Raw genomic sequence first — 21,487 nt, 5'->3', positions numbered from 1 at the left:
GATATCTCTTGGACTTATACGGTTATACCGGTTAAATGACCGGCCAAATTTAGCGACCACGAAACTCAATAATCTTGTGCTTTTTCATACAAGCATGTAATAATATATTTTCAGCCACATAATTGTGGTTATAATCAAATATTTGTTATTTGATTATCTTATTTATATTGTAATCACCTATTACTTTCTTTTTTCTTTTTCTTTTTTTCCTTTAAATGGAGATTATTAGTATGGTAAACATTATCAAGAATAAAAATAAAAATGTAGTATATGAAAATGAAGATTATTGTCACTTTATGTCTTGGAAGCACCATTTATTCATATGTTCAACTCCTCCTTCGATCCGTTCAATACATTTTCATATAATTGTATTTTTCTTATAAATAGAGATTATTGATATTGTAAACATTATCAAGAATAAGAGCGAAAAATGTAGCATTTAAAACTTTAACACGTGGATATAGGTTATAAACTTAACCACGTAAATCTTTTGTGTTTATTGTCTTTATTTTTATGTTTGTTATATGTGCTTATTCTCTAAGAGCATTCACAACAGATACCCAACAATTTTTTCTAAATATAGAAAACAAAACAACTTTTTATTTTCTTAAACAAATACACTGCATAATAGATTCCTTCATCTTTCCTTATAACTTTCAAATATTATTTTAAATTTTTTCTTTATTTTTTTTATTCATTTTTTTTCTTCTCTTTTCAAGATCAAACTTTGGCCATGAAACTTTACAGTGTGTGATGAAGATGGTAACGTGACTTTAAGAACATCCTTTCTCTCAATCTCTCTCTCGTCTCCGTTGATTTATGGGTTTTGTTTGTTGATTGTTGATTTTGAGTGGAATTTTGGGAGTGTTGAGACAGATTCCGGTAAGTGATGTGTCGATTAGTGATTCGCCGAAGTGCTTCTTCCTCCTAACCTGCAAATAAAAGCTACGTCGGGGGGTGCCGACAATCCCGCTCCGATGCTTAAGTAAGTGTATTGTTTTGAGGATGAATGCACAGAGTAAGGTTAAGGAAATAATTAGCGTACCTCAATATCTGAAGGGTCTTTGGTATTTATAGAGTTTTAGGAGCAGTTAATTGATTCCATGTACATAAGGGAATCGGTAGTTGATGAAGAAGTGGCTTTGGGCGGACGGATATTTCGGGTCCACGACTGCTTATCCCAGGTGCACGATTCTTTATGGGTGATGTGCCATCAATGAAGCTTCGGACGTACGATCTAGTTTGGTATCGTGTCCCTTAGATCCTGGGTAATCTCGATATGTACGTGAGTGCAGGTGTTACAAAACATTCGGGTCAGGTCGGTTGAACCGGTTGGGCCCAAATGACAGGATTGGGCCCGGATGGATTAATCTCTCTTGAACGTTTGGACCTGGTCGGGTGGACCCAATGGGCCTGGTTCTCGGGTTGGGCCTGGCACCCGAGAAGGCCAATATTCTCCCCAACAAGGAGGTTGAGTTGTGGAGTGTGAATCTTGATCAGTGGGTGGTGGTGGAATATGCATTTTGAGGATTGTTGAGGTAGTGGTGGAATATTCAATGTTTTTGGGTTGAAGATTTTGTGGAATATGCATTTTGAGGATTTTGTGTATTTGATGGGTTTCAGCCTTTTGAGGATTTTGTTTTTTGTTTGTTTACTCATGCATTCTTGACAGAGAATAGAGTGAGAGAGAGGCGTGAGGTGAAGAGACTGAGAGACAATGAAGAAGAAAGAAACCTATTTGTAGTGTGGGTGGAGAAGAACAGAAAGATGAGGCTGGACGAAGCTACTCATCTTCCCAATATAGGACCAGGGTGTTACGAAAAAAGTACACCATTATATGTAAAAAAAAAAATATAAGTGATTAAGATCATATAATTTGTTTTGAGTAATGCTATTTAGTAAATTATCATACAATTAGGATGGTGTGGCAGCGAAAATCAGTCATTGATTTATTTTATTTTATTTGTAAGTGTTGATCTAATGACCTATTTTCATTGCCACATCATCAAGTTGTATAACAATCATATAATAGTTTACTAAATAGCATTACTCTTTTTTATTTTTATTTTCTGTTGATAATTTTAAGCTTGGATTCGTTAAAACTAATTATTAGTTTTAATCATATAATATTCTCAACATATCATCTTTAGAGAATCCGTGATAGGATGATAAAGTTTAAACTATTTAACTACATTTTATTACCATATCAAGAATCCAATCTTGAAGTTAAGAAAAAATTATTTTTCAAATTACATTGATGGAATATATTAAACTGATATATGTTCTTAAAGCATGAGAATCATATAATTTATTTTTTATTTATTTTTAATTTAATAGACTAAATTAAAATAACTTTTTAAACTTAATTTTAAGAAAAGCTTTATCCTCGAAATTCTATTTGGGTTTGGGCTAAAAAAATGCATTGTTTCGAAATATAGGGCCTCAAAATTCAAGGTTGGTATAAGTGGCTAATTCCTAAAGCCCAAAAGGCTAACATTGATACTAAACCGCCTCTATAGAGGATATATATAATATTATATATATATATATATATAAACCACCGCAAAGACAGCCGCAACCACAAAACGCGTATACGAAACACGAAGAGGCCTCTGAAGGTGCGTGTTTCGATTGGCGAATCTCTCTCTCTCTCTCTCTCTTCGATCTCGGTCGTCGCTACTCAGATTCTTTCTTTCTTTTCTCACCGGTAAGGCCTTTCGATTACCTGTGAATTTCTCAGGGCGACGCTACCAAATAAAAGCACGGTATTGATTTCTAGGGTTTCGTTCGTGACCTGATTCGTTAGCTGAAATCTCCGATTTTGTCTGCCTAAATCTGATATTTGTTACTGAATTTCACGAATTATTGATAGTGTTTGTACTAATTTTCATATACAGTCTCTATTAAATGCTTTAAAGAAAAGTGAAAGAAATTTAATTGTTGCTTTGGGGTTAGGGTTGGTTAGGGTTTGGGTTTCATAGTTTTAAACTACATACAAAAAGAAAAAATTGCTGATTTTGGGGATTGGTTGTTTGTATTCTGGAATTGTTGATTTGTGGGGGTTTGGGTTTGGAAACTTGGGATATTTTTTTGGCTCTGGTCAGGGTTTGTGTTTCTTATATTTTCTGAGTTTGATTATTGATTGAGAAGAGTTCTGGTTGTGAATCACATGGCGGCAGGGCGAGTTGATGTTTCAAGGAGAGTGGAATTTTATAGGCATTCCAAAAGAGAGCGTGATTATTACAGGAATGGTTCCTGTGTTGTGGAATTCGGTCGGGACCGTGATCTTGGTGCCAGACACAAGAATGGATACCATTATTCATCAAAAGCTCGCGATTCAGGGTCTAGAAGAGGCGTGTTTGGTGGTAGAACCGAACAGAGAAAGCATGATGAGTTGTCTAGAGTTAATGAAGTCTCAGATTACGAAGATAGGGTTCTGCTGCCTCAAGAGAACAAGAGGAAGTTCTCGCCAATTATATGGGATAGAAAAGAAAAAGATGTGAGGATTTCATCTAAGAACAGAGTTGTTCCAGTTACTCTGCTGTCTCCTCCTTGTCAGTCAGCATCCAGTACGGATGGTGTGGCATTTGATGATGCTTCTGATGTGGGTATTTTGAAACCTGCTGTCTCAGGAGATGATATTCTGGGATTGGAGAATTCGGCAGATAAGCCTGCTGTGGCAGATGAGTTGGTGGGTTTTTCTGAGTTCAGTTCTCCAGCGAATTTGTCTCCTTTGTTGCCTTCAGAGCGATTTGGGGATGATGACTATGGACATGACCATGTGGAAGATGACGAGTTTGCTCAAGCACGGAATATTGCAATGTCAAGGTGGGCATCTGATTGTGATTCTCCGAGGGTTAATGAAGATTTGCCTGACTCGAGGAGGTCGAGTCCTGAGAGTGGGGAGATTCAAATAGAAAGCTCAGGAGAGGGAAGGGCTAGGTCATTTGGCTCTGATGGAGAAGGTCGCACTGTGGCACATGTTAGTCGAGATACATTTTGTGAAAATGAGTCTTTAGACGTTGATTCTATGGATGTTGATTGCAAACAAGATGCTGGTTTTAACATGTCAGATTCAGACTCAGAGGACAATGGTGTTTCCCTTCAGATTGAAGAATCTAGCCTCCGTACCCAAAGAGGCATAAACATGCTTCAAGGTTGCAGAAGTGTGTATGAGTTTGAAATGCTTAACAAAATAAACGAAGGCACTTATGGGATTGTGTATAAAGCCAAGGATAAGAAGACGGGGCAAATTGTGGCCTTGAAGAAGGTGAAGATGGGTATAGAAAAGGAGGGTGGTTTCCCTTTGTCATCATTGAGGGAAATAAATATTCTCTCGTCTTTTAATCACCCTTCTGTCGTTGATGTTAAAGAAGTTGTCTTGGATGACTTTGATACTGTTTTCATGGTTATGGAGTACATGGAATATGACCTCAAGTGTCTATTGGGGGATATGAAACAGCCTTTTAGTATAAGCGAGGTTAAGTGCTTGATGCTACAGCTTTTGGAGGGTGTCAAGTATCTTCATGACAATTGGGTGCTTCATAGAGATTTGAAGACATCAAACCTTCTTGTGAGCAAGGAGGGTGAGTTGAAAATATGCGACTTTGGGTTGTCTCGCCAGTATGGGAGCCCCTTGAAGCCATTTACACCTGTTGTGGTCACCCTTTGGTACAGGTGTGCTTCTGTTTTTTTTTAAGATCAGCAATCATAATCTTACTATATATTTTTTTTTTTTGCATACTTGTCCGGAGCTTGTATAGTTAACATAGGGATTTGGTTTTTGTCCTGGTTATGATTGTTGCATTATAAGCCCGCCCTTTTTTTTTTCCCTCTTGGGCGTATAGTTGCTGTTTTATTTTATTTTTTATTTTATTGTCTTTTAAATTTTCTTACATATTAGTTTTAGCAACATCAAATAATTGTGTTGTTCTCCTCTGCAGAGCACCGGAACTTCTGCTAGGCACAAAACAGTACTCAACTGCTATTGATATGTGGTCAGTGGGATGCATAATGGCTGAGTTGGTGGGAAAGGAACCACTTTTCAAAGGGAAAAATGAAGTTGATCAGCTTGGCAAGGTTATTCTTGTTTCCTATTAGTCGGGTTTTTTTCCCCCCACATTGTCTGTTTTGTGTTATATGTTGGGTTTTTCCAGTAACGCAATGGGTTAAAATGTTACAGATTTTCCAAATTCTTGGTGCACCAAATGAAGAGACTTGGCCTGGATTAACAAAATTGCCAGGAGTTAGACCAAATATAAAGCAAATGTAAGTATATTATATCTTTATGAATCTTAATCTTAAATTTAAGTTGACTTTCTTCTTTCTTTATAATCCCCTTGTGGCAGTGTTTCCCAAGCTTATTGCCTTGGATGAATCTGCTCAGGCTCTGTTGTCTACAGGAATTTTTAGTTATTAGCATATTTTCGCACTTGTAGTAATAATTAGTGAATTTGTTTCAGGCATAATCTATTGCGGAAGAAGTTTCCTGCCAGATCCTTCACAGGATCTCCAGTTCTTTCTAATTTGGGATTTGACTTGTTGAGCAAACTTTTAGCTTATGATCCCGAGAAGGTAAATTTTATTTTCAAAGCTTTGAATTCAAGTTTGGTTCCACCATGTAGGAATTTATATGTTCATGAGATTTATGAAGACCTTTTCTTGTCTTTGCAGCGGATAACAGCAGAGGCTGCTCTCAATCATGACTGGTTTCGCGAGGTTCCTCTTCCCAGATCTGATTTCAAGCTTAATTTTCCTGTTTGGCATGGTCAAGAGAGGTAGCGTAGTTAGCTGGCAGCTTGATAGTACTTAATAGAGCAATTTCTCGCTTTATGCAATTGCTTCTTTTTCGACCTATGTGTCCACCTAATTGTTTGGCATCTGCAAGAATAACAAAGAGTCAGGATCTTTTAGAGGAGCAGTGAGAAAGGAGCTGCAATGAACTCGAATGGTTTACCTGGCCAAGATTCATGGATTGATGCAGTGGTCTTTGGGAAGGTGTGAAATAACAACTGACATTTTATTTTTTTGAATCTGCAATCCTTCCCAAGATTTGTTCCAATTGAAACTCTTTTACATATTTCGGGAATACCTAATTGTAAATGATGAAACTATGGCTGTAAATATCAATACAGTATTGTTTTTACCCCTACCGCTTCTTCTTTCTCTTTAATTATGTTTTTGTTGATGATTGTGATGATCGACTTCCTCGGTAAAAATTGCATATGATTTAGTAAACAGGGAAATGGGTATCTAGTATCCAGTATCCAGTATCCAGTATCCACTACTATTAAAATTTTCAAAATAAGTATATTTGTGTTGAGATGCAAAATCTCTATGCCCTTAGCTTTCCAAATAAATAAAAATTACATAAATAGGAAATATATATATATATATATATATATATATATATATATATATATATATATATATATATATATTTTTAAATTGATTGTACTCGATATGATTGACATGAAAGATCTTTATGTGGTCTGTAGAGTTATGACAGGTGGCTTAGTAAGTTGTGACCTCTTGGATGTGGAAGAGAAGTCTTCGGAACCTAGTTTAACACAGCTGAAGCAGCTTACCATATTATGTTTCTGTTCGAAATTTTGTGTCCTGTCATTGCATTTTCAACCCTAGCATATTTAACTCGGTGTTTGGTGGATAGGGAGGAAGGTGAGGTATATTTAACTGTTACACATTCATCACTTGTCCAAGTCTTTTGCAAATGCACCATTGAATTTATGAGTCGAAGATAAACAAAAGATGAGCAAAAAAAATAGAAACCAAACATTTCTTTTTTACCAATGCCTCTGTCAAGTGTTGATTTTGTTTGGTACTCTGGTTGCAATATGTATGTATACAGTGATTTCTGCATTTTAATAGGTTATTGATTTCTTCATTATTGCCAATATAAAAAATAAAAAAATAAGAAAAGAAAAGAAAAAGATTATCTTCCTGCATTTTGTAATATGTTTGTATTGATAATGATAGAAATTGTGTATTCTACCCTCCATGATGCCTCATTTACATGTTTTTTGTCATTCACATTTCTTTTGAATTTTATTTTTATTATTTTCTTATTTATTGACTAGTTTCTGTCTGTGTCGATCTATGAGTTAGGAATTAATCACTTGCTGTGGTAACAAAGCTTCGTTCCACATACAAAGCCGAGGTATCTTGTCCTGTAACTATATCATATTCGGGCAAGCAATTGGCTGGTATGTTCATAACTTGCTCTTTCTGGAGTGCTTATGGCATACTGTTTGTTTCTATTTTAGCTGCAGTCTTTACATTTTTTACTTATCGTCGAAAGTTTTCCTAATAAATTATCACCGGTTGGAGACACCATTATAGAGAAAGTAGTAAAATATTCTTCCAGCTTGTTTGAGATTGCATTTAGGATCTTAAAAAATGATTTTCGTACATAAAAATCTGTGCCAGGCAAATATGCGTCGGTTTGGGAAAAAACTTAAAAGCACTTTGTTGACTTGACCAGAAACTGTTTTGGAAAAATTTGAAAATGAAATTTTTTCTATGGACAAAAGTTTTTATTTCTCAATGCAATTCTAAACAGGTTTAGAATGCTAAAAGGTGTATTTTATCACCTGGAAAGTAATATTTCTCTTTGAAGGGAGTCATCTGATTGCAGGGAGCATCCCAAATTTATTATACGTTGATGGTAAGTTTGTTACTGAATGGTTTGATGCCTTTTAAGAATTGAATTAAAATAGCCCAGGCCTTCCCAGCAAACAGTCATCATTTCAAGTTGTCACCTATAAGATCCTTGCGCAATCTAACACTTGTCTTTTGCCGTGTTGCGCTGTGTCTATAGTTTTCCCCAATCAAAGCCAGCACATTTTGGGGCCGGCCGATGATGATCATGAAACGTAGGTCCAAGGTTCCCAGGACTGTGATGTTATTATTGTTGAGAGAGGAAATGCTTAAAATTTCCCTGGGAATTTCGCGGAGATTGACACTGGATAAAGATAAGTTATGTATAATACAAGTTTTGTGAAAATCCTGATTTGTGGTTATTCAATCATCTGGCCTAAAAAATTATTTCCCTCCGTGAAATAAAATTATTTCTGTACTCCATTAATAAGACTATTATTAATGCATACACGAGTGCAAAGGTGGATTCTTTTGAAGCAAAATCATAAAATGAAACCGCCAAGTAATAGTAGCAAAGTTGGATTCGAAGTTCTTTCTTTGGAACCAAATGATTAGACAACTATTCCACAAAAAAAGTGAAATTATTGATTGTCTTCAAGATTGGAATAAAAATCTACTATAACAATCCTTATCTTTAGCAGTTTCTTGTTAACTGAGAGCTTCTATCGAGTTTACTTTACTCGAACAAGCTCTCTTTAAATTTTCTATTTTGGCTCTCGTCAAAGTCTCATCTCAAATTTGACTCACAAATTTCATAAGCTATTTAATATTTTATTATTTCTTTATCCTTTAATTTCATTTTTTACTTTTTTTCTCTCTCTCCATTTGTTAGGAGTGGTTGCTTAAAACTAATAAAATATTAATATTTAGTTGAAATAGAGAAATATTTAAAGAGCTTGATGCAGGAAGTCTTTTAAAAGTGAAATAAAATTAAAAAATTAGATTCTTGAACTAAAATTTAGAGAAAATTTAGAGAGCTCTAATTACACAAGTATTAGCCCAACAGTATAATTGGTCTTTGAGTCGGTTATACCTAGCAGCAATATTATGACAAACATGAACGCCATTTGAAATCTGGATCGGAGGTAGCAACAATACCTAGCAGTAATATAGTTCCACTCTTGCTGGCGGAATTGGTGCTACTGCTGGTCTTGGAAAAAGCAAGGACAGAAAAATGCCACTGTTTTCCAAGTGTGTACGTTCCTAACACACTGTCATGTGGTAGTGGTGAAAGATATGGTCTTCCCGAGTACGAAAAGAACGAGCGAGAGTTCAACGAAGAAAATTGTGTTAATGAGTGCCCTATCGACCGTCCATCCGAATATGGTCGCCCCACCAAGGTTGCACTGCATATACAGAACTGCAGAACCAAGTAAGGTTGATTAGAATGATGATATGATGAGATAATTATAATGGTCAAGGAATTGTTGGCTTTAAATATAGAAGAATGGCAAAAAGAGAAGTGTTTGTTGACGTACCAAAAGCTTGTCTTTTATGATAAGATGACATGCATGAGGCCAATTGAGTATTTGTGGGCACTGGGACATAATCGATTGAATCTAGATCACTTTCTGAGTAGTTTATAGGCAATGGACCTGCCGGAAAAGCAGCCTCCAAGCCCCCGCCATTGTTTGACATTCCCCGTTGAGAAGCATCATTGGAGTTGCATGTAACTAAAGCATGCCATCTGCTTGTAACTGATGCAAGACTTTGTGCTCTATGTGAAATCTTTGCAGCTGAATGCAGGAGAATTATGAGCCCAAGAAGCTCAACAATGCAGCAGACCTGTCATAGCCACATGTAAGCAGTGTAAGAATGAAGCTCAAGCGAGTTTGTGAACTATTACCTTGTTGTGGGGGAATGCTATGGAGCTTCTACGCACATAAAATCTATGAAAAGACGAGAATTATTAGAAGAAAATCTTGTGGTTAAAAATGTTGCTGAACAATTTGTTTGAGCGTCACACTTGGAGGTTTCCTACGTCAGAATATAGTGCATTATGACTGATCCTTCCACAGTAGAGACCTTATAATTAATAACCCAGTCCAGTCATAGGATCATAGTCAGAGGTGATGATGTAGCCAAGAGGATTTCAGCATCAACAATAAAACAAAGCTTTGAAACATGAAAGTGATTGTGTAACGTCCATGATAGCATAACTTTTTCTTTTATCGGATTTTTACATACAATATTGATGGATTGTGATTCCCTGTTATTAGATTGCCCAAATAACACAAAAATTCAGGACAGCCTAAGAGAGTGGAGTTGTGGACCCACCTGCTCGGTTAGGTGGACCCCGCATCTTAGATTGTCTGAAACAGGTTAGCCCTACAACCTCCTCTCTTAGGCTATTCGAATTTCTGTGTTCCTCCTTCCGATATGATAATACCTTTTTGAGCTTGAATATGATACTGGCTAGTTTAAGACATTATGACTCAGCACTACCTATGAAGGAACATATTTTCTGCACTTACCGCAAAATTACCGCCATTGGTGAAGTTGATGATTCCACGATTTTCTGTGGTCTCTATTAGAGACACAAATAGGCTAGCTGTCACAAACAAGAACTCCAGAAGAAGAAATATCCGGAACCTGTGGCTAATTTTGGAAAGATGATGATTTAGACGAGTGTGTTCCTCTATGTATACTGAAACATCTAGATCCCTCTCTAAAAGCTTCCCATAGTTTTCAAAGTGTATTACTTGCAAGTTGATGACCAAATTGAAAAGAGCACTGCCTGATAGATAGATTATGGCTGAATAAGTCCATGGTACCAGCAAGGCAAAGAATGTAGCAACAGATTGCCACCATGAATCATTGCCCAAATATACAGTATGAATGACCTCACGAGCAGTCCTCAAAAGGAAACATGGTAATAGCCACACTGCCAACAAGCGGAAGAAACCCTGAACAAGAAGAATTCTCAATTCAAAAGTCTATTGCTGTTGTGTAAGTTGAATAGATAAGAAAAGGAGACTTACGACAAAGTTTTCCTCTAACCTGGGTTTGATTCAGTCTATTAAACTGATATATAAATATATGTTCAAAATGTAAGTGAAACATGTTGGGTTAATAAACTGGGTTCTCGGAAATTTCTCCGACCCAGTTATAGCAACAACTGTAGTCTGTAGACAAGCTCAAGAGAAATAGCATCTTTACAAAAAGTCTATGGTATCCTTGACTTCCCTAATTTGTAAGTTTATAATTCACCCCAACTGCAATAAACAAAATTCAATAGTATTCCTAGGAAGCCTAGAAAGAAAAAAATTTGATAATTATAAAAAGGGGATTTGGGTTGCTCACGTTGATCTTCTGCAAGTATTCCTCACGAAACTGTGCCCTATGACCATGGTACCGATCCACAAACAGAAACTTCCTCAAACCATACTTGCGAAGATTGCGAGAAATGCAGAGCAGAGAAATGGCCGCCACAAGAGACTGGGAAACCAGAATCTCAAGCTCAAAGCTTTTGATCTGATACCTTTCGCAATCAGAACAGCGAGGAAGCTCGATAGCCAAAAGCGGAAGCGCAACACCCAGGAGAAGAAACAAGACCCATGAGAGAGTGAAGCTTAAAACAGAATATTGACAGAAGCCAAAGATTCTGAGAAAGGTTTCTAAGCGGCGGAGGGAGTGGTTGAGTAGGGTGTCGTCATTTAGTTCTTCCTGTTGGTGCGTGTCTAGTATAAGCGGGGTTTGGGCTGAAGAGGCTACTGTTTGGTTGTGGGGAGCTTCCATAAAGTGAGAGAAATGTGTTGTTGAATGAAAAAAACTGGTTCTAATATTTCATGGATTCAAAGGGTGAGGTTTGAAGTATGAAGGGTTTGGATTCAAAATTTCAAAGGAGAGAGAATTGGCAGTCGGTATCGGTAATGGAGGTGAAAAGTAGAGAAAAAGCAAGTTACGTGCCGTTTGGTCGGCGTGAAATCACAAAAGATATTATTATAACCATCGGTCACATCCAACTTTCTATAGAAAAAGAAAAATCATTTCTCTACTTTGAAGGGTATGTGTAATTTTTGTAGGCGGTATTTTTAGTTTGAAAAAGTATATACGTAACTTTAAGTATTTATATTTTAATTCTTTATTAATTTATTGTTTTGAAAAAGAAAAAACAGAAGGGAGGATGAAACAAGTTGCTCGACAAAGAAGAAGCCTCCAATAAAAAAAAAACCCTCATAGGAAATCCCAATCCTCAGCAAACGCCGCCGTTGCATCCATTCTTTCGCTAAGAAATATATATATATATATATATATAAATCACAACATAATAAAGCCTCTGCTTTTACACACAGCTTTTGTTGTACTGGCCGGGTGGGAGATCTCTTGATTCTTGAAGATCTTTAAAGTTGGCTCACACGTCCAAACCCGAAGGCACAATGACATTGAAAATGACTGACTACTTGGTGATCGAGTTGGTGGTCGGGAGATTTCGCGATTCCCATCTCCATTGGCAAGTCGACACAAAGGGCCCCCAGAAGACCCGAAGCAACAACCGGCCAGCTTCAAACCTAACGGTCTCTGTCGGGTCAAATTTGGGTATACTTGAATTGTAATATTTATTTATAATGAAAAGGTTTTAAACCTTGGAGGGCCAGATACAAGTATATATTAGAGTGTTAATTAAATAATTAGATTAATTATTTTTATTGATTTAAGTTTTTTGAATTATTTGTGATTTAATATGGTATTAGGGTTGACAAAATAAATTTTGGAGGCTTAAGACAATGAGTTTAAACGAGACATTTTTCTTATATGTTAATATTAATTAAATAATATTCACTTTAGTTTTTATACTATTATTATTATTATTTAAAAAACATTCTAAATTACTAGCTAATTTTTTTATATTCAAGTTTTTTTAACGTTCTCTTTTCAATTGATGATATGACAAATCTATTTAATCTTTCTTGTGACATTGTCTATCTTAGAAAAGATTTCAAGAACTTGAAGGAAAAAATAAAGAGAAAATTGAAAGTTATAAAGAGTGATTTGTTATGGAATATGATGTCAAAAAAATGCTAGACGTTGAAGAGTGAGTGATGTGCGTTTAATATATATGTTTTGCACAATGCAAACAATTGAAATTTATGTATTTTTAAGACTTTCCATATCTTCTCAACTTTCAATTCATATTGACGTTGGATCACATTGGCCGGAGACAAATATTTTCCATGTTTTACTGAAAATTTAATTGAAATTAACAATGCAACCTTGGAAAAAGTTATGCGTGTTGGACTTTCATGAATATGAAAATGGGAAAGTAAACAAGTGAAAATTTTAATAATTTATATATGTTGAAAAATTTATGACGTTGGGAACCTTAATTATTAGAGGAAACTTTACAAAATGGTACTGAATTACCACGCGTTTTGACGAAATAATACTAAACTTCAAAAACTGTCGAACTCAAGTATTCAATTATCCTAAACACTCACTTTAGGGTATTCCATCTAGTTTAGGCGTTAAAACTAGACGGAATCGCAATCACGTGACATACACATGATTTATTTAAGCCACGCTACCCATTTTGCCCATCTGCTAAATAAAAACGATGTCGTTTTCTCATTGTCTCTTCACTTTACCAACTCAAACAGAAAAACTTCTCTCAGGTGCACACTAGCCATGGCCGCCCTAGAAACCGAGCCCACCGCCAAAAGCAGCGACGATGAGTTGCCCATTAAGGAGGTTTGTCCAACGGTGTCCAGCTACGACGACCCAAGCCTCCCCATGCGGACCTTCCGAACTTGGTTACTGTGCCTACTCTCGTGCAGGCGCGCTCCTCTCCTTTCTCAACACCTTCTTCCAGTACCGAACCGAGCCGCTCGTCATCTCCATGATCTCAGTCTAGGTCGGGACTCTCCTGTCGCCAGAGCACCATGGGACTTGGTTCATGGAAGGATAGATTTCAACGATTTTGAAAAATTTATGGAGAATGTTGGTACAGTTTCCGGTATGGTGTGAATCTGCACGTTCCTTTGATGTTCTTCACGCTTCTTAATAACTCTGCAAAACAACAAAACCTAGGGACCCTTCCGGGGGTCCCACTCTGATGCCTAAGTTAGCTTCTGTGAGAGAAATAATACTCTATGCATAAAAATTGAGACTTAGTTTATACCTGGGGTATGAGCCTATTTATAGGCATAGAGGTGGAGTCAAACCTGGATTAGGACTCCTACTCCTTGTTGATCTAGAACTGCTGTCAAAGTTCTAATTGGACTTTAATCCTTTATTAGACTTATAATTGGATATCTTCTTAGACTTCCAATCTGATATCTTCTTAGACTTCTGATCTGATATCTTCTTAGACTTCTGATATGATCATTATTCTTATCTGTTTGGACCTTATTTGACTTTTGAATCTCCTCTTTGGATCGGGTTGAGTGGGATTTATCCCCAACAGTTACCCTCCAATTCCCTTATCCGAAGCTTGCTTGAATAATGGGAATTCCATGTCTAAGGAAACCCGATCTTTGTCTCCTTCTGAAAACCTGCTAACCTGCAAAACCTGAGGGTTAAATCTTACCCCCCATTACTTTCTTGTTTTTCCTTAGGGTTTTCTCCCTGTTTCTTGGAATGGCTAACTCCTGAAAAACCTGGAAAAATCGAGGGTTAAATCCGACCCCCCTTTCTTCTTGCTCTCGGCTAGGACTGATCCGAGAGTTTTCTTCTTGGTCTCGGCTAGAACTGATCCGAGACTCTCGGCTAGGACTGATCCGAGAGTTTTCTTCTTACTCTCGGCTAGGACTGATCCGAGAGGCTCCTTCTCGGCTAGGACTGGTCCGAGAAGTTTCTTCTTGCTCTCGGCTAGGACTGATCCGAGAGGCTCCTTCTCGGCTAGGACTGGTCCGAGAAGTTTCTTCTTGCTCTCGGCTAGGACTGATCCGAGAGGCTCCTTCTCGGCTAGGACTGATCCGAGAAGTTTCTTCTTGCTCTCGGCTAGGACTGATCTGAGAGGCTCCTTCTCGGCTAGGACTGATCCGAGAAGTTTCTTCTTGCACTCGGCTGGGACTGATCCGAGCGGCTTTACCTACAAAATAAGCGATATCGACGGGTTCCCGGTCCCTAGACCGGGAACACTCCGATGCTTAAGTCAGCTTTATTCATTTATTCTGAAAATACTTATTCCCAAAATCTGGGGAATTTTCTGTCCAGTCTGAATTAAAAATAAAAGTATATTTCTTTGCAAATATAAATGCTAAAAAATAAAAGCAAGCCTGAAATTCCCGAGAGTCCTTTTTATGGGATCACGGGCAGATACTGTTGTTGCCTCGGCTCTCTATGCTGTGGGCTTCTGCTTCTTCGGTCCTCTCTTCTTTCCATGTCATCTCGGGGATCATTCTCTTGATGCCTCTCGCCTAGTTGAGGACGGTCTCGGGGATAGTAATCCCGTGGCTGCTGATCTCGGGGCTGATAGTCCTGATGATTCCGAGGCCTGTTATTTCCTTGCTGGTTCCGTTTTTCTCCCAAGAACCGAACCAGCTTGCCATTCTTTATGAATTCTTCTATTAACAACCTTAGGGTTACGCACCTCTCGGTGTAATGGCCTGCTTGTTTATGGAAATCACAATACTTCCCTGCATTCCTATAAGGAGGATTACCTGGTATCTTTTGCGGTTCCCGAAACGCCGGATCTCTCTTGATCTCCATGAGGACTTCTGATATCTCGGCATTGAGAGGTGTAAAGTTGTAATCTTTGAACTTCTTTACCTGCCTCTGCTCTTCCCCGTCAGCTTTTATGAATTCTTTCCATTTCTTTTCTGGGGCTGTCTCTCGGGGTAGTCTAGAACTGGCCATAGACTTCAGCGTCTCTTCCTGGTTAATGAATTCTTCTACCTTATCCATGAGGCCCTGCAAGGTATTCGGTTGCTTCAGGATCAACTTTTTCATCAAAGGCTCATCGGGTGAAATTCCCTGATAAATGGCAGCAAAGATCATATCCTCGGTCGGATCTTCGACCGTAGCCTTCTCTCGGTTGAACCGAGCCATAAACTCCTTAAGACTCTCATTGCCCTGCTGGTGCAATGATAGCAAATATCCCGAAGGCTTCTTCCTTGTCCGGAAAGCCAAGAACTCCGTTAGGAATATCTTGGACAATTCCTTGAACTGATCAACGGAATTCGGGGGCAGCTTCCTGAACCAGTCTCGGGCATTCCCCGAAAGAGTAAGAGGGAAGACCCGACATGCTACTTCATCGGGTGTCCCTTGAAGGTCTAGATGAGCTTTGAAATTCTCTAGGTGATCCAAGGGATCTCTGTCTCCTGCATAACTTAGAATTTGGGGTACCTTAAACTTATTGGGAAGCTGATAGTCTGCCACCCGTCTGGTGAAGGGTGAGTCTGTACCCATTAGGAGCTTGTCCACCATTACGGATCTGCTTTTGTCCTTTCTTTCCATCTCCATGTACGTGCACCTTCTCTCCAGCTCGGCAATAACTCTGCTCAGATCTCCTTGGCGGTCATCCTCCCTCCGAGGATTGGTGTTGCTGTTGTGATCTTCTTCCTCTCGCTCATCCCTGTTCATCTCGGGATTGGGCTGTTCCGACCTCCTGCGCAGCAACTCGGCATTCCGCTGTGTTAAGGATTCAATCTGGGCTTCCAACGCTACTATGCGATCTTGATCTCCACCCCCCGGGGGAGGGTTCGGTGGAGGCTGCTGATTATCTGAATACCTGGCTCCATTCGGACTATGGGCTCTCGGTTGGTCTGGCTTCCGGAACGTGTGTTCATCACCATGCTGGATCTTATTTTTCTTTTATGAGGAACGAATAATCGTTTCCCACAGATGGCGCCAAACTGTTGGTACAGTTTCCGGTATGGTGTGAATCTGCACGTTCCTTTGATGTTCTTCACGCTTCTTAATAACTCTGCAAAACAACAAAACCTAGGGACCCTTCCGGGGGTCCCACTCCGATGCCTAAGTTAGCTTCTGTGAGAGAAATAATACTCTATGCATAAAAATTGAGACTTAGTTTATACCTGGGGTATGAGCCTATTTATAGGCATAGAGGTGGAGTCAAACCTGGATTAGGACTCCTACTCCTTGTTGATCTAGAATTGCTGTCAAAGTTCTAATTGGACTTTAATCCTTTATTAGACTTATAATTGGATATCTTCTTAGACTTCTGATCTGATATCTTCTTAGACTTCTGATATGATCATTATTCTTATCTGATCATTATTCTTATCTGTTTGGACCTTATTTGACTTTTGAATCTCCTATTTGGATCGGGTTGAGTGGGATTTATCCCCAACAGAGAACAACTTTTGCTGAAAAAACAGAGCATCAGTTTCGACAAATTAATGCAGTGTATTCATGTCAAGAACGCTATATATATATATATATATCCACAAATCGATCACTTCTCTCCAAGCCCACAAATGCCATTTTCGATTTCAAACAACAACCAAAAAACAAGGAAAACGATTTAAGATTGAAAAACGAACGAAGCGCTCGAAGATTCCACGTAGTGTGGTGGCCAGTGCACCTCCGGGCTCCGAGACGCCATGGACGATGCCAGGGAGAGCTCGGCGTGGGTCTCTAGCCACTCCTCCCACGTGCTCGTCGACTCCGCTGGGATTGAGAAAGTCGTTAACAGTATTGGCCCTATCCCGAAAGTGGAACGGGATTTCGAAGGGATTCACTACTTTGACAATGGCCCGCCCACGGTTCAGTACCTGTAATAAGGATTTAAGTTATGATCATTTGGCATCTGGGCTAAAGGCAGCTTTATAGAATGACAAATCCGTGTTTAGTTGCTGGTTTGTTGTTTTGGTGTTTTTCAGAGCTTGTGCTCTCTCTGTTTCGATGGAACTTTGTATAAATAGTCTCCATTTTCATGCAAGCTGCCACTGCGTCGTCTATATATATATATTCCATGCAGGGAATGCTACTCAGGTCAAAGAACAACGTACCACAAAACAAAACCTACTGAGAAACAAAAAACAAAACCGTAGTCACATTTATATTCTCTAGTCCCATAGGTTTCTCTTCTTCTTCATCTTCTGTGGCTCCTGTGGAAATTAAAGCCCAACTACGACATGTCCTCAGAAACTGGTTTCCATGTCGTTTCACCATCACAACATTCTTATCAACCAAATGTTTCTCACATTTCAGTAGTAGCTCATCAGCAAGTTGTGGCTCATCTTTTTTCCGAACAGTGATATTTTAATGCCATTGGCATTGGACGAACATGTTAGAAAAAGTGCAACAGCAAACCTTTCACAATGAACGCAGCCGCCAGCCGAAAAAGAAAAAGTTAAGGGACTCCATATTGTTCCAAAGCTCTTTAAGGTCATGGTTTTGGAACTTGTTTTATGTATATGTTGATAAATTGGCCACGTACAAATTATTATAACTAAATGGTCTACCAATTTCCTCTGTAATGAATGTGGCATGTGCCTTCGATTTGATGCTTTCAATTCCTCTGTTTTAACTTCCATAAACAGAGTACAACCCACTTAGTTCATGAACATGGTTGGTGAATGGCTTTTTTTCCTTTCCTTCTTTGATGTTCATCTTCACTGTGTTTTGGCCGACGTAAGGGACGCATGGGGAGAGGACTGGAAAAGGTGGACAAGCTTCAGGGACAGCGAGTTGGGTTTGGTCTACTTGCAGAGGTTGAAGATGGACTAGGCCTGAGAGCGAAGCTCATTGGACGAGGACATTAGGTGCGATATTAGGGGCTCGAAGGGGGCCAAGTCGGTTCCGCGTAATGCCGTGAGTTGGGCCTACTGGAGCTGAGTCGCTCTCTCTTCTCTCTATCTATCTCTCTCTCTCACAAGAAGGAATCGAGGAGAGCATGGAGACATGGAGACGTTGACGACAAGTACATCGATTTCGGAGGGGGAAGTTCCCGACTTGGCCAACAGCTTTGCCACACTATCCTCGTTGTCAATGACGACGCAGTCGGGTTGGCGGTCAATCGGAGGGTGTGGATAGTAGTTTGACTGTCGATTTGTTGGTCACGAAAAATAGTTTTTTGGAACAGTAGATGCGAACACATCACGTGATCTGAGAATACCAAAGATGACATTGTTTTTGTTTTTTTTTTTTTGAAGGGGCAAAACAGGTAGAAAGGGATGAAAAAGTCACGTGGAGGTCACGTGATTGGGATTCTGTTTAGTTTTAATGCTGAAACCAGACGGACTACCCTAAAGTGATGGTTTCGGATAATTTAATATTTGAGTTCGACAATTTTTTAAGTTTAGTACCCTTTCGTCAAAATGCGTGGTAGTTCAGTACCCTTTTATGAAGTTTCCTCTAATTATTTACTTTCATGGAAAGTCTATTCTTTTATGAACATAAATTGTTCACATTAAAAGAAATAGAATGATCACATGTCTAGAGCCAATAAATTCTCATTTTCATGTCTATATATTTTTGAAGGCCCCATTATTCTAATTTTTATTCTTATTTTTTTTATCATACATAAGGGCCTTAATTAGAGATTATTTATTAACTTTTTACCATATTAGAGTCTTAAAATTTTGTTATTGGGAAAGAATCTTTATTGTAGAACTATTAATTGTGGCTTTGACTAGAGACTACTTATTAATTTTTTACCATATTAGAGTCATAATTTTTTTTTTTAAAAAATAAAAAATAAAAAATTATTATACAATTATTAATTGGAACCCTTCGCCTAAGAGTTTAGCCATCCCTGCACGGTATCAAAGTAAAGTAAATGTTTAATTTGAACATTATCTCTATCATTTACCTTTTATTTAAAAATACTTTAATGTCTGCCATTGTGAAAATTGGAATCTTTGTGGGTTTGGCTTAGGCAAGTAAAAGAGACAGCAACTATAAATACGGTGCTTAACAAATGCAATATGTCAAATTAAGACTGTTAGATTTCCATCACTTTTCAAGCCTTTATTCTTGAACCAGTATCTCTAAGGGTGCGTTTGGGATTGCGATTTTATAGACAATAAGTGCGATTTTAAACCAAATCGCATAACATAAATTGTTTGGGAACTGTGTTTTTAAAAATTGCGATTTGAAAACGCAGAAAATCTGCTTTTTCAAATCGCAGGTAAGATGATGTTTTTTTGAAAACGCAGAATTTTAAAGGCTAATTTGCGATTTTAAATACTGAACTGCGATTTTGCCAAACGCTTAACTGCGTTTTTAAAAATCACTTTTTTTAAATCGCACATTTTAAAATCGTGATTTTAAATCACACTTTTTAAAATCGCAAACCCAAACAGACCCTAAGTGGATGGAAAGGATCAAGCACTTTCATACTCTGCAAAGATTGCAAAGTATGGGAGTTTAAGAGACCTTAGGCAAAGTAAAAAGTTAATTTACAAAACTTAAGTCAAAAGCACATATTCGTATAATAAGTTTTTCCTTAAAACCTCAGCTCCATCTAAAAATAGGATTCCGATTAAGTGCAATGAACGGGACCGTATTACATGCAACAGCATGTGAGAAGACACTTGGGCTCTGTTCACCTGCCCAATCGGTGTCTTCTTACACGAGATTCTCATATTACATGCAATACAGATAGCTTGTTGCACTCGATCCCTATCCCGAGAAATGGATGTCCCCGTTGTAACACCTTCAAACCGCTAGGGTTAGGTTTGTCCATTTTCTTACACAAAACTGCAAAGATTCATAAGGTCTGTCAGATAAACTAGCTAATATGTTGAATTAAATAAATTATTGAAAAAATAATTTTAAACTCAGAGCTTCAATGAATGCCGAAACGAGTATTTCGAAAAGAATAATTATGTTCAATAAAATAAATGAAAATCCAAAGTAAAACTAAATTTATTTTGCTGATGCATTTATTAAGGTAAATGAAATGCAATATCCTAATGCTAGCCTAGATCCTATTCCGGCCACCTAGGTCTCTCTACTCATAACTTGAAAACAAGTACAAAATACGGGTGAGCGATAAATGCCCAGTAAGGTAATCCTTAACTATAAAACAGTTGAGTTAAATTCATTTTCTTCAAAACAATTATCAAAACACAATTGAAATCTAAATTTCAAGAATACAAATATAAGTTCGGCATTTTGCTTAAAGCATAAAATTACTGGTTGATAAATAAAACTTTTTATAGTTAGGGCCCACGTACACTATTACGCCATGCGTACTAGGGTTACGCGATCAATGCGACCCAGGCAGGTAAACTGTGGCCACAGGCCTGCCCCGTCAGCTAATTAATCAAAGTGCACTTAGCATGACCTAGGGATGAATTACCGCATTCTCAAAGTCCTTCAGCGGTTGTGCTTCCATCCAAGCAACGGTACCGAGCTTAATCCTTTATAAATCTCTATGAATATTTCTGGGGCTAAAATAATAGTCTTCTCCACACACGGACCCCATTTATAAAAATATTTCCCATTCTCATAAATTATTCTTATTCCTTTCACAATGCTTGGTAACTCTTGAGGCAACGTGTAGGAGGATTTTTACACTCATCTTTTCATTAATTTCAAAAAGTAGTAACTTCTCGTCTCGGGAACCAAATAAGCAATTTACTACAATTAGAAAGTCCTTTATAATTAAAGCTTTTCTTAAGCAACGTGTAGGAGGATTTTTACACTCATCTTTTCATTAATTTCAACGTGTAGGAGGATTTCTACCAATAACTTTCATCTCAAAACTATTTTAAAATAATCCTTCATGCATCGATGTAAATTTGAAATACATAACGAAAACAATTATTCGTAAATATGCTAGAAGCAATGGATAAAATAATATGACATAAAATAATTTTAGAAGGAGTAGAGAATCCCTTACCTCTTCGAATGCGGCTAAGGCAAATTCATTGACAGCTAGCTAGTCACCTGAGTA

General features: G+C 37.9%; 2 protein-coding genes across 7 annotated transcripts; one reads left to right on the top strand and one right to left on the bottom strand.

Moving 5' to 3' along the window:
• The first annotated feature begins 2,575 nt into the window (after positions 1-2,575).
• On the top strand, positions 2,576-8,084 carry LOC133874505 (cyclin-dependent kinase G-2-like). 6 transcript variants are annotated; one of them, XR_009901309.1, is made up of 8 exons: positions 2,576-4,677; positions 4,944-5,079; positions 5,183-5,268; positions 5,463-5,574; positions 5,674-5,997; positions 7,126-7,223; positions 7,580-7,684; positions 7,858-8,084. XR_009901309.1 is itself a non-coding variant. In XM_062312343.1 (5 exons), the coding sequence occupies exons 1-5, from the start codon at positions 3,170-3,172 to the stop codon at positions 5,779-5,781; spliced, it is 1,950 nt and encodes a 649-aa protein (XP_062168327.1). In that variant the 5' UTR covers positions 2,576-3,169; the 3' UTR covers positions 5,782-6,151. The 6 variants fall into 6 exon arrangements, 1 of the variants encoding a protein (XP_062168327.1); XR_009901308.1 differs by having other exon boundaries at positions 7,838-8,084; XR_009901307.1 differs by having other exon boundaries at positions 7,580-8,084.
• A 477-nt stretch (positions 8,085-8,561) lies between these two features.
• Positions 8,562-11,557, bottom strand: LOC133876436 (uncharacterized). The gene is made up of 4 exons (XM_062314716.1): positions 10,981-11,557; positions 10,152-10,583; positions 9,156-9,462; positions 8,562-9,037 (listed from the first exon to the last, which is right to left on the bottom strand). The coding sequence occupies exons 1-4, from the start codon at positions 11,413-11,415 to the stop codon at positions 8,892-8,894; spliced, it is 1,320 nt and encodes a 439-aa protein (XP_062170700.1). The 5' UTR covers positions 11,416-11,557; the 3' UTR covers positions 8,562-8,891.
• Between the last annotated feature and the right edge of the window lie 9,930 nt (positions 11,558-21,487).

The sequence above is a fragment of the Alnus glutinosa genome, chromosome 8, assembly GCF_958979055.1.
Source record: "Alnus glutinosa chromosome 8, dhAlnGlut1.1, whole genome shotgun sequence".
Taxonomy (NCBI): Eukaryota; Viridiplantae; Streptophyta; class Magnoliopsida; order Fagales; family Betulaceae; genus Alnus; species Alnus glutinosa.
Note: the sequence above shows the minus strand (reverse complement) of the source record. Positions and strands in the feature narration are given on the sequence as shown.